The 12,095-nt window shown below is 32.9% G+C and overlaps 1 protein-coding gene across 4 annotated transcripts in view; it reads left to right on the forward strand.

Annotated features, from left to right (window-relative positions):
* Positions 1 to 12,095, forward strand: part of SNX13 (sorting nexin 13) — a 148,255-nt gene that overhangs the window by 85,812 nt on the left and 50,348 nt on the right. For all 4 annotated transcript variants that reach the window (XM_076006395.1, XM_076006393.1, XM_076006394.1 and 1 more), the window contains 3 exons: positions 3,421 to 3,559; positions 3,938 to 4,026; positions 7,694 to 7,793. In XM_076006395.1, the coding sequence (XP_075862510.1) occupies positions 3,421 to 3,559; positions 3,938 to 4,026; positions 7,694 to 7,793 (328 nt within the window). The remainder of the gene's footprint in view (positions 1 to 3,420; positions 3,560 to 3,937; positions 4,027 to 7,693; positions 7,794 to 12,095) is intronic.

The following is a 12,095-nucleotide window of genomic DNA, read 5'->3' on the forward strand; positions in this document are numbered from 1 at the left end:
CCACTGAAGTCTTGAAGCCCTCCAAGTCATCCATGAGAGTTAAAATTAACTTTTTCCAAACTCTTGTGCCTGTTGATATTTTGACCTCCCCCAGTGAATTACCTCTTCACCTCTCAGCCTTTTTAGCATTTAAGACAATGAGGGCCTTGCTCTATCTGGATTAGGTTTTGGCCAAAGGAAATGTGGTTGGTTTAGTCTTCTATCCAGACCACTAAAACTTCCTCCATATCAGTAATAGGGTCTTTTACTTTTCTTATCATTCATGTGTTCACTGGAGTAGCACTTTTAATTCCTTCAAGAACTTTTTCTTTGTAATCACAGCTTGGCTAACTTTTTGGTGAGAGGCCTAGCTTTCAGTCTTTTTCAGCTTTTGACATGCCTTTCTTGCTAAGCTTAATCATTTCTAGGTTTTGATTTAAAGTAAGAAATGTGTGACTCTTCCTTTTACTTGAACACTCAAAGGCCATTGTAGGTTTATTATTAATATTTTGCCTAATTTCAGTATTGTTGTATCTCAGTGAATAGGGAGGCCTAAGGAGAAGGAGAGAGACGGGGGAATGACTAATCTTTTTATCAGAGTGCACACAACATTTGTTGACTAACTTTGCCATCACAGATCACCATAACAGATAATAATGAAAAGGTTTGAAATATTGGCAGAATTATAAGAATGTGTGAGAGAGATAAAGTGAGCACATGCTATTGAAAAAATGGCACTGATAGACTTGCTTGTTGCAGGGTTGTTACAAACCTTCAATTTGTAAAAATGCAGTATCTGCAAAGTACAGTACAGTGATACGCAGTAAAATGAGGTATGCTTGTATTTCATTTTAAGTACTTCAATGACTTTCTACCTATTCCTTAGTAATACTACTATTACTGTTTTAGTAGTTGCTCTAGGAATTATAGTGTGCCTCTTTAAGTTAATCATATTCCTAGAGCCAGTACTTTATCATCTCTCATAAAATCTGGAAAGCGTTGTATCAGGATCATTTTAATTAACTCCCAGTCCTTTGTTCTTTTGTCATCATATATTTTATATGGCATATATAGTTTATTCTACAATGCAACATTAACATTTGCGTTAAACAGTCAGTTTTTAAAGAAACTAAGAACAGAAAAAATATCTTGTGCATTAATCCAAATTCCATTTTCAGTGTCCTTCATCTTTGTTTATTGCAGAGTTTGAAGACCGTAGAATTCTGGGTTGATAGTTTTTTCCTTTGCTACTTTTAAAAACGTTTCTTTGTTTTCCTGCCTCCATTGTTTCTAATGAGAAGTCAGCTTCCACTGTCTCATTTTTCCCTTCCATGTAATGTGTCTTTTTTCATAATTCTGCACTTTTACAATCTTCACTTCTTTAACTTTTTGTTGATAATAGACAATATCTCATGTCTGCTACCTTTTTTCACAGCTTCCCTCTTGCTTCTTTAAATTTTATTGTCAGTTATACTTAGTAGTCCCTCTACAATATCCTCTACTCCTTTATCTCTTTCATTTTGTGATTTGCTAGGTGATACCACAGCCCTGGTTAAATTCAACATACTGCTTACTCCATTCTTTTTCTTATGGAGCTGAAAGTGGCTGTACAAAAAAAAGTAAACCTACACTGATCTATTTGAAATTCATGAGCACTAATCTCAAGTGTGTCCTTACTCTTGCCTTGCAAACTTTATATTTTTTCTGTTCTATTTTCTACCCTGCTTTTCTGAACAGATCTTTTATACTTCCTCCACTTTCATCTAACACATTTTTGTCACATATTCACTCTTAGCTCATGACCTTACTTATTACCTTACTGGAAAAATCAAGGTAATAGAGAGTTTTCATCATGTCCTATCATCTCATATATTCAGTACTTACATCTATGCACATATAGTTTGTATTATCTCCTGTTATATGTGGATGAAATATCCATGCATCTAACTAAGGCAAATCCTTGTATATTATAACTCATCCCTTCTAGTCACTTTCATTTTATTGCTTTGGCAGTTTTATACTTTCTCTTCTGCATCATCAAATTTTTGCTTTCTATAAGATCATTCTTTTTAGCATACACCTGTGCTATTCTCTCTAATTTTAAAAGCAAAACAAGTCTTTGATTCTGCTATTCCCTTTAGGCAGCATGCTAATTCCCCCCTTCTTTTTATACCAAAACTTTGAGAGATTTGGCTCTCTACATTTTCTCTTCTCTCTTGTACCCCTTTGATAAAGTTTTCTAGGTCAAGGAGGATGGTCCCTATTGTTAAATTTCATGGCCAGTTCTTAGAGTCTCCATTTTTTTGGACCTATATGAAACATTTGGCACAGCTTATTTTCCTTGTTAAAAAACTTCTTTTCCTGGCTGGTTAGGATACCACATATTCTTGATTTTTGTTTTTCCCTTATCTTTTGGCCTTTCTTTTCTCCTAAGTATACTGGATATCTGTTCTTGGGTTTCTCTTTTCAATCTATATTCATTCTCTGGATGATTCCCATCCACTTTCGTGGTTTTAAATGTCATCTATATGTCAGTAGCTTTGAAATGCATATTTCTATTTAGGCTTCCTTCCACAGTCTTATCCTTCATATTCAAAAGCATATCTAATGTCTCCGTTTGGATTTTTAATGGGATCTCCCACTTAACATGGCTCATGACACTCTGCCCTCCGCTGCAGAAACAAAAAACAAAAAAAAAACCCCTGCTCTTCTTGATATATTTTCCATCTTGTTTACTGGACTTCATTGTTCCAGTTATGCGGCCAACAGTGTTGGTGTAGTTCTTACTCTTGTCTTTATTTTGCACCTGTATCTGATTTGTCAGCAAAATTCTTTTGGCAGTGTCATTGCAAGAATACTTATTACCACAAAGTACTTTTCAAAACACTTCTTACCATATCTCCACTGCCATCATCCTGCTCCCAGGCACTCTGTCATATTTCACCTGTATTATTAACTGATCCTTCTTCTGTTTTTGACTCTGCCTTTATTCTGTTTTTATGTGGCAGCACAGTGATTCTATTATGTTTAGGTCAGAGAGTGTTAATCTTCTGTTTTAAACCTTCCAGTAACTTCTGACTTTTTTCAGAGTAAAAGCCAAAATCCTTACTATATTACAGACTTTGCTCTCCATTACTGCTGTCCTTATCCTCACCCCTTCTTTGGTTTAGTGCCAGCCATCATGGCTTCCTCGATATCATCAAACATTCTGAGTAGGCTCCTGTACTTTTAAGCATGCTGAATATCTTATTTTATTTTGTTTACAGTCTATGAGCCATTAGAATATAAGTGCCATGAGTCTAGAACTCTTATTTTTCTTTTGTTGTAAGCACTGGGTATATAGCAAATGGTGCCTGGCACATAGTAGGCGCTCAAGATTCACTTTTCCTCTTAATAAATGAGTTCCCATCCACTTGTTTTTCTTTTTAACTTTCTTTTCAGATCCGTGATTCTAATTGCAACTATGAGGCCTTTATGAACATTATTAAATTGAGTGATAATATTGGAGAGCTAGAAGCAGTCAGAGATAAGGCAGCAGAAGAATTACAGTATCTCAGATCTCTAGATACAGCTGGTGATGGTAAGCAATTTATTTATGTAAGATGTGTGTTCTTTGAGGGATTATTATATCATCAAAACGTTGCTTAATTTACCTTAATGTCATTTTCTGCTATTAGTTGTTTTCACCCTAGCTAAGTTTTCCTTATTATGTTAACTTGTCCTTAGAGTAAAAGCATTATTTTCTGAATGTAAGACTGTGATTATTGCAATTATCCGTAAAAGAAAATTGGCATGGTTTAATTTTAATTAAATAATTTCACTACATAATTTCAGATTGTTTCTTTTATTGAATAAAGTAATTGCCCTATTAATTGGTTATTTTGTTAAATTACAGTAAGTGCATGTTTAAAAGATTTCATAAATACCGCTTTAAAGCTCATAATCTGTTTGTTTTTAGATATCAACACTATCAAAAATCAAATAAATAGCTTACTATTTGTAAAGAAAGTATGTGACTCAAGAATACAGCGGTTGCAGTCAGGCAAAGTAAGTAAAGTACTTTTGAATTAACATTTATAAATACTGTGTAGTGATTAAAATATCTAGTAAATGACAAAAAGTAGGATATTTACCAGTATGGCACTTTACAACAGGACTTTCAGAAAAGTTTTATTATACAATGTAGTATGATAAATATTTGTTAAACCAAGTCAAAGGGATTAATTAAAACACTGCCTGAAAAATGTTGACATAATTACAGATTTTATTTTATTCCTTGATTTATTCATTTACTCATGTATCATTTATTCAAATTTAACATTTCTTGAATTTTGTGAATTGGGCACCATTTTAGATGGACCAAATAGACAAACTCTTTTCATGGAGCTTACAGTTTACTTCAGAAAGTAGAAGTCAGAAAGTAAATCAGTGAGCAAATTGATATGTAGTATCAGGTAGTGATATCTGCTATTTAAAAAAAAATGAGCAGAGTTGGGTATACAGAATGTCTTGGACTATTTTAAGAGATATTAAAGAGATGAGGTCTTGATATGTTGCCCAGAGTGGTCTTGAATTCCTGAACTCAAGTGATCCTCCCCCGTCAGCCTTCTGAGTATCTGGGACTACAAGTATGTACCACTTACTTACTGCACCTGGCTTTTTTGGGAGAATGTTTTAAATAGATCCCAAGAGGTTTGGTGACTTTTGAGCATAGAGACTATCTGGATAACATGAGGGAGTTAGTCTTGTGATTTGTTTTTGTTTGACTTTCAAGAATCCTTGAGGCAGGAATGAGAGCAAATGCAAGGACCCTGAAATAGGAACATCCTTGGTGAGTTAGAGGAGGTCACTGTGGTATGGGATGAATGAGGGATTGTGCTAAGAATGAAGTTATGTAAGAACCTGGAGGTTAGATCATGTATGGTCTTAACTAGCCATAGTAAGATTTTTATTTTATTCTAACTGTGATGGAAATCAATTGGAGATTTCCCATGGCAAGTAATGTGACCTTACTTATGCGTTAAAATGATTACTTTGACCCTTTGTGAAGGGGGATGGTGGGGGCGAGAATGAAAACTGACAGATCATTTATAAGACTACTCTTTTAAACCAGGTAAGAGATGTCTGTGGAGGCTGTGAGAAGTGATTAGAGATTTGATATAGTGTTAACAAGATTTGCTTAATGGACTAAATACTGGGTGAGAGAGAAAAAAAACCTTCAAGGTTGATTCCAAGGTTTTTTTAGCCTGAACAACTGCATGAAGAGTGATGCTACTTACTAAAAATGTGTAGAACTGAGGGAAAAGAAAGCTTTGAAGAGAGAATCAAGTTTTGAATATCTTAATTTAAGATACTTGTTTGATTTGATATTCAAGTAGATTAGACTAACCTGGTAATCTTGAGTTCAAGGGAAAGTTTAGTGATGGAGATAAACTTCATGACTCTTTAGAATTATATGTTTATTTAATGTTGAGAGACTGTATCAAGTTATCTAAAAGAGTTAGTGTAAGTAAAAAGATATCAGTGACTTGATTCTAATTCACTTCAGTGAATAAAGTTTAAGATAAAGTAGAGGATCCAGCCAAAGACTAAGCAGCTGGTGAGTTTGAAGGAAAACCTGGGCATGTGATATCCTAGAAGCCAAGTGTTAAAAGGGTTTAAAGAAGCAAAAGATCAGATGTGTCAAAGTATAAGAATAAAGTGAGAGGAAGACTGAGAATCGACCATTGGATTTACTACCATGGAGATAATTGGTGATCTGATGAAAGCAGTTTTTGGTAGAGTACTGTAGGAAAAGCATGATTGTAGTCTGTTCAGGAGAGAATGGGAAGAGATGAATTAGAAACAGCAATGATAGTTGCCCCTTAGAAGAGTTTTACTGTAAAGGAGAGCAGAGCATTTAGGCCTTCAAAGCAGAAGAAAAAAACATTTTTTTGTACCTTTATTTTAGTGTAGTTACCTTTTTTGCTCTGGTTTTCTGTTTTGAAAATCTGTGACTCTCTGGTCTTGTAATTTTGCAATGTATTTAAATTAAGGAATGGAAAAATTATCTTTTTAAAAACTTTTTAGTTTGCTAGATGAATTATGATTTACCAAAACATTACTTGAAGCCTGCATTTGTCATGTATGTGATATGCATGTATGCCTATGTTTTGGTTAACTGTATGTTGAAACTAGTTTATATATAGTTATATACCCATGCATATTAAAAATGATGAATGATATGTTGTACTTGTGCTTTTCTTTATTAATAGTTACCTTATCTAGATCTTAAAGTTAGTCCTCCTTTGGCATCATTATTTAAAGTCTGTTTGCCCAAATACTTTTTGATACTCAATCATTTTAAAATTTAGGTATTTTGTTTGGAAGCCTTTTGGTTCCATTTTGAATATTACGTTTATTTTTTTATTAGCTCAGTATTTTCGTCTTGAAAGTGAATTCAGCATCCCCATAGATTTGCAATTTTATAACCATGTTACTGATCTTGAAATCTTAGAAGACCCTTTTCCTTTAATATTACAAATAAAGGTATGGTGCATACTCTTCTACGTACCACATCTGTGGAGCTGCTGCTGGGCAGGAGAAAGAGGTGATACAATTTGAGGAAGGGAGACTTAAATCATGTGCTGGCACCAGGTGGTTCTGTGCCACATATTTAAAGTCAGTTATCTGTTATTATCCAGTTCTTATATGAAGAGAAATACTAATTACAGAGATAGATTTTTTTTTCCTTTTTAAAAATTCTCTTCCTTTTCCTTTATGTACCACCTATGCTTAATGTATTATCTGCCCCTGAATAAGGCAGCTGGTTTCATTTATAGTAAACCTACCTAATTTTCTTTTTTAAATAGAGGGTTGTGAAATATGGATTTGGGAATATAGAGAAGCTAGTAAAAATAAATAGTTCACAGAAACATCATAGGTTTTATTGAAAAGGACAATAGAATTTGAAAACACCGACTCATACTTACCAGCTTTGTGACTATAGACAACCTTTCTGATCTTCATTTTATTTATTGGTTGAATAGGATTGGTTGATACATATCCAGTCGGATTGCTGTACAGATTAAATGAATGTGTGTAATATAGGCACAGTGCCTGATACACAGATACTCTTTAAATTTTGGATCCAGTTTTTTCTTTTTTTTCATATGTAGGTTGTTACCTTGTTCTGTGACTTTGAAAAGTATATGTAATTCACTTTTTAGGTAGTCTGAAAAGAAATACATTTTCTCTAGCAATTATAGAGTTTTTACTGTGCTAGGAGCAGAATGGCTCTTTGGGAATATTTTCTGTTTTTTCAGTAAACAGACTTTAATCTTCACTTGAAAATGTTGGGGTTTGTTTATTCTTAGGCATACAAAACATTTTAAAAATCCCCTTTTCCCTTTGGCCCCTGAAATGTTCATTATCATTTGGAATATATAAAGATAGATAATACTTGAGATTCAGTGATTTGGATTTATTTTATATTGAAAGAAATGAATGCTTATTACTATATTTTTAATATATATTTGCTAAGCAACTGTTAAAATAATGTTTAAATTCACTGAGAATATTTTATTGGGAAGCAACATAGATGAGAGGGAAAAACTTTATTTTTTTTTTCATTTTAAATAATATATTGGGTTTTATGTCTTATATTTATATAAAGATCTTTTACCTAAATGAGTGATTTGATGAAATATTAACCTTTATTCACTTTTGTTTATAGGAAATAAATACTGTGAAACTGGCAGCAAACTTTGGGAAACTTTGCACAGTCCCCCTGGACAGCATTCTTGTAGACAATGTTGCACTACAGTTTTTTATGGGTAGGTAAATCCATTTTATTTAAATGATATGGCCATTGAAATTCTTTTCCCAATTTCTTATTGTAATAAAATACACCTAGCATAAAATTTAGCATCTCAACCATTTTTAAGTGCACAGTTCAGTAATATTACATACATTGATAATGTTAAGCAGCTATCACCACTACAGTCTCCAGAACTCTTTTTGTCTTGCAAAACTGAAACTCTATACCATCAAACACTAACTCTCCATTTACCCTACCTGTACCTCCTGACAGTCACCCTTCTACTTTCTGTCTCTGTGATTTTGACTATGCTTAAGTACATCATGTAAGTGGACTTGTACAGTATTTGTCTTTTTATAACTGACTGAGCATAATATCCTCAGGGTTGCTCCATGTTGTAGCATATGTCAGAATAGTCTTCTTTTTTAAGGCTGAATAATATTATTTATGTGTGTGTATACATTTGCTTATCTATTCATCCATCAATGGGCATGGTTACTTCTACTTTTTAGCTATTGTACATAATGTTGCTATGAACATGGGTGTCCAGATATCTCTTTGAGACCCTGTTTCTCTCAGTTCTTTTGGGTATAGACCCAGAAATGTAACTGCTAGATAATATGATAGTTCTATTACTAATTTTTTGAGCAACCAACATACTGTTTTCCACAGCGACTGTCCCATTTTATATTCCCACCAACAGTGAACAAGGGTTCTAATTTCTCCACATCCTCTCAGTACTTGTTGTTTTCTGTTTGTTTGATTGTTTGTTTATTTTAACTTTTTTTGGATTGGAGAGTAGTTAGTATTCCAATGAAAGTGAGATGGTAACTCATTTTGGTTGTGATTTGCATTTCCCTGACAAGTGATGTTGAGCACCATTGCTTATTGGCCATTTGTATAATCTTCTTTGGAGACATGTTTATTCAAGTCCTTTACCTATTTTTGAATTGGATTCTTGGGGGTTTTTTTGTTGAGTTTTAGGATTTCTGTTTATATTCTGGATATTAATCTCTTATGCATTACTAGCAAATATCCCAATGTGTGCATTGCCTTTTTACTCTGTTGATAGCATCTTTTGATGGACAAAATTTTTGAATTTTCATTAAGTCCACTTTGTCTATTTTATTACCGATGCTTTTAGTGTCATATTCAGTAAATCATTGCCAAATCCAGTTTCCTGAAGCTTTTTACTCTATGTTTTCTTCTGAAAGTTTTATAGTTTTAGGTCTTATATTTAGATCTTTGATCCATTTTGAGTTAATTTTTTGTATATGTTGTGAGGTAAGGGTTCATTCTTTTGCATGTGGATATCCAGTTTTCCTAGCACCATTTGTTGAAAAGACTATCTTATTATTTGACCATATATAGGAAGTTTTATTTCTGGGCAATTTTGCCCTATTTTATTGGTCTCAACGCCTTTTGTTTGGTTTATTATAGTTTTGTAGTAAGTTTTGGAATCAGAAAGTATGAGTCTTTCAACTTTTTTTTCTTTCTTGAGATTATTTTGATTATTTGAGGGCCTTGAGATTCCATATAAATTTTAGGATTGTCCAGTTTTTGCAAAAAACATCATTGAGATTTTAATAGAAATTGAATCTGTAGATCAGTTTGGGTAGTATGGACATCTTTACAATGTTAACTCTTCTGATCCATGAATATGGGATATGTTTCCATTTGATGTGTCATATTTAATTTGTTTTAGTGGTGTTTTGTAGTTTTCATTCTACAAATTCTTCACCTCCTTGGTTAATTATGAAATAATTTTTTCTTTTTAATGCTATCATAAATGAAATTGTTTTCTTTTTTTTAAAGTTTTATTTATTTTTTGATTAATGCATAATTGTATATATTTATGGAGTACAGGGTAATATTTCAATACGTTTATGTAATGTAATGATCATTTATACAATGTGTAATTAGCATATCCATCACTTCAAACATTTATCTTTTTTTTGTTTTTTTTTATTATTTTTTTTTATTTCGGCATATTATGGGGGTACAGATATTAAGGTTTCAATAAATGCCTGTTTCCCCCCTCCCCCCACAAGTCTGAGTCTCCAGCATGACCATCCCCCAGATGGTGCACATCTCACTCATTGTATATGTATATACCCGCCCCCCTCCCACCTGCCCAATACCCTATTACTGTAGTACCTATGTGACCACTTAGGTGCTGTTCAGTTAATACCAATTTGCTGGTGAGTATATGTGGTGCTTGTTTTTCCATTCTTGGGAAACTTAATAGTATGGGTTCCAGCTCAAACCAGGAAAATATAAGATGTGCTATGAAATTGTTTTCTTAGTTTCCTTTTCTGATCGTTCATTTTTGGTGTATAGAAATGCAACTGACTTTTGTGTGTTGACTTTTATCCTGATACTTTGCTGATTTCATTTGTTACTCTAACATTTTTTTAATGAAACTTTAGAGTCTTGTACTTATAAGATCATATCATCTATAAACAGAGGTCATTTTACTTTTTCTTTTGCAATCGAGATGTCTTTTTTATATTTCTTTCTTTCTTTCTTTTGGTACTTGCTCTGCCTAGAGCTTCCAGTACTATGTTGAATAGCAGGTATCCTTTTCTTCTTCCTGATCTTAGAGGAAAAGCATTAAGTCTTTCACTATCAAGTATGACATTTACGGTGTGTTTTTCATATACAGCTTTTATTGTGTTGAGGTAGTGTCTTTCTGTTCTTAGTTTGTTGAGTGTTTTTGTCATGACAGTGTGTTGTAGTTTGTTAAATGTATTTTGTGCATCAATTAAGATATGTGGTGTTTGTTCTTCATTCTGTTAATATAGTGTATTACACTGATTGATTTTTCTATATTGGCCCATCATTGCATTCCAAGAATAAATCTCATTTTGGTCATGGTTTATAATCCTTTAAATATGCTGTTGAATTTGGTTTGCCAGTATTTTGTTGAGGATTTTTGCATCAGCATTCATAAGGAATATTGGTCTGTAGTTTTCTTTCCTTGTAGTGTCTTTATCTGGCTTTGTTTTCAAAGTAATGATGACCTCATCCAATGAATGAGGAAGTGTTCCCTCTTCAATTTTTTGGAAAAGTCTGAAAAGGATAGGTGTTGCTTTTTCTTTAAATGTTTGGTAAAACTTCACCAGTGAAACTATCAGCTCCATGGCTTTTCTTATTGAGGCTTTTGATTACTGATTCAGTCTCCTTACTACTTACAAGTCTCCTCAGATGTTGTATTTCTTCATGAGTTAGTCTTGGTAGGTTTTCTAGTTCTAGGAATTTGTCCATTTCAACTGTGATAGGCAATTTGTTAGTGTACAGTTGTGCATAGTACTCTTTTATGATACTTTTTATTTCTGTAGAAATAATAGTAATATCCCTACTTTCATTTCTTATTTCAGTAATTTGAGTCTTTTCTCTTTTTTCTTAGTTCTTCTGGCTAAACGTTTGTCAATTTTGTTGCTCTTTTCAAAGCACTGACTTCTGCTTTCATTGATTTTTCTATATTGTTTCACTGTTCTCTAGTTTGTTTATCTCCATTCTAATCTTTATTATTTCCTTCCTTCTGCTAGCTTTGGTCTTAGTTTGCTCTTTTTCTAGTTCTTTATGTAGTAAAGTTTGGTATTGATTTGAGATCTTACTTTTTTGCTGTGTCCTGTAAGTTTTGGTATGGTGTTTCTGTTTTCATTCATTTCTATATATGTTCTAATTTCTCTTGTGATTTCTTCTTTGATCCATTAGCTGTTTAAGAGTGTATTGTTTAATTTCCAAAAATTTGTGAATTTTCTAGTTTTACTTCTGTTATTGATTTCTAAAAGTGCATCCCATTCTGGTTGGAGAAGATACTTTATATAATATTCATCTTCTTAAATCTAACAAGACTTAATTTGTGGCCCAGCAGGTGGTCTAGTTGGGAAAAAGTCCCAATAAACCAAGTAGAGTTAACATATATAGAGAACACTACCCAACAACAGTAACATACACATTCTTCTCAAATGCACATTCTTCTGTTGTCATTGGGTAGTGTTCTCTATATGTGTGTTAGATCTACTTGGTTTATTGTGTTAAATTCTGTATTTCCATACTTATTTTCTGTCTGGTTGTTCTGTCAGTTAGTGAGAGTTGGGGATTGAGGTCTTCAATTATTACTGTGGAGGTATCTCTTTCTCCCTTCAAATCTCAATTTTTGCTTTATATATTATGATCTGTTACTAGGTACATAATTGTTTATAATTGTTATATCATTTTTGCCATATTGAACTTTTTATTAATAGATAATGACCTTATTTGTATCTTAACCTTTTTTGAATTAAAGTATGTTTTATCTAGTATTATTAAT

This window comes from Microcebus murinus, chromosome 9 (assembly GCF_040939455.1).
Source record: "Microcebus murinus isolate Inina chromosome 9, M.murinus_Inina_mat1.0, whole genome shotgun sequence".
Classification (NCBI taxonomy): Eukaryota; Metazoa; Chordata; class Mammalia; order Primates; family Cheirogaleidae; genus Microcebus; species Microcebus murinus.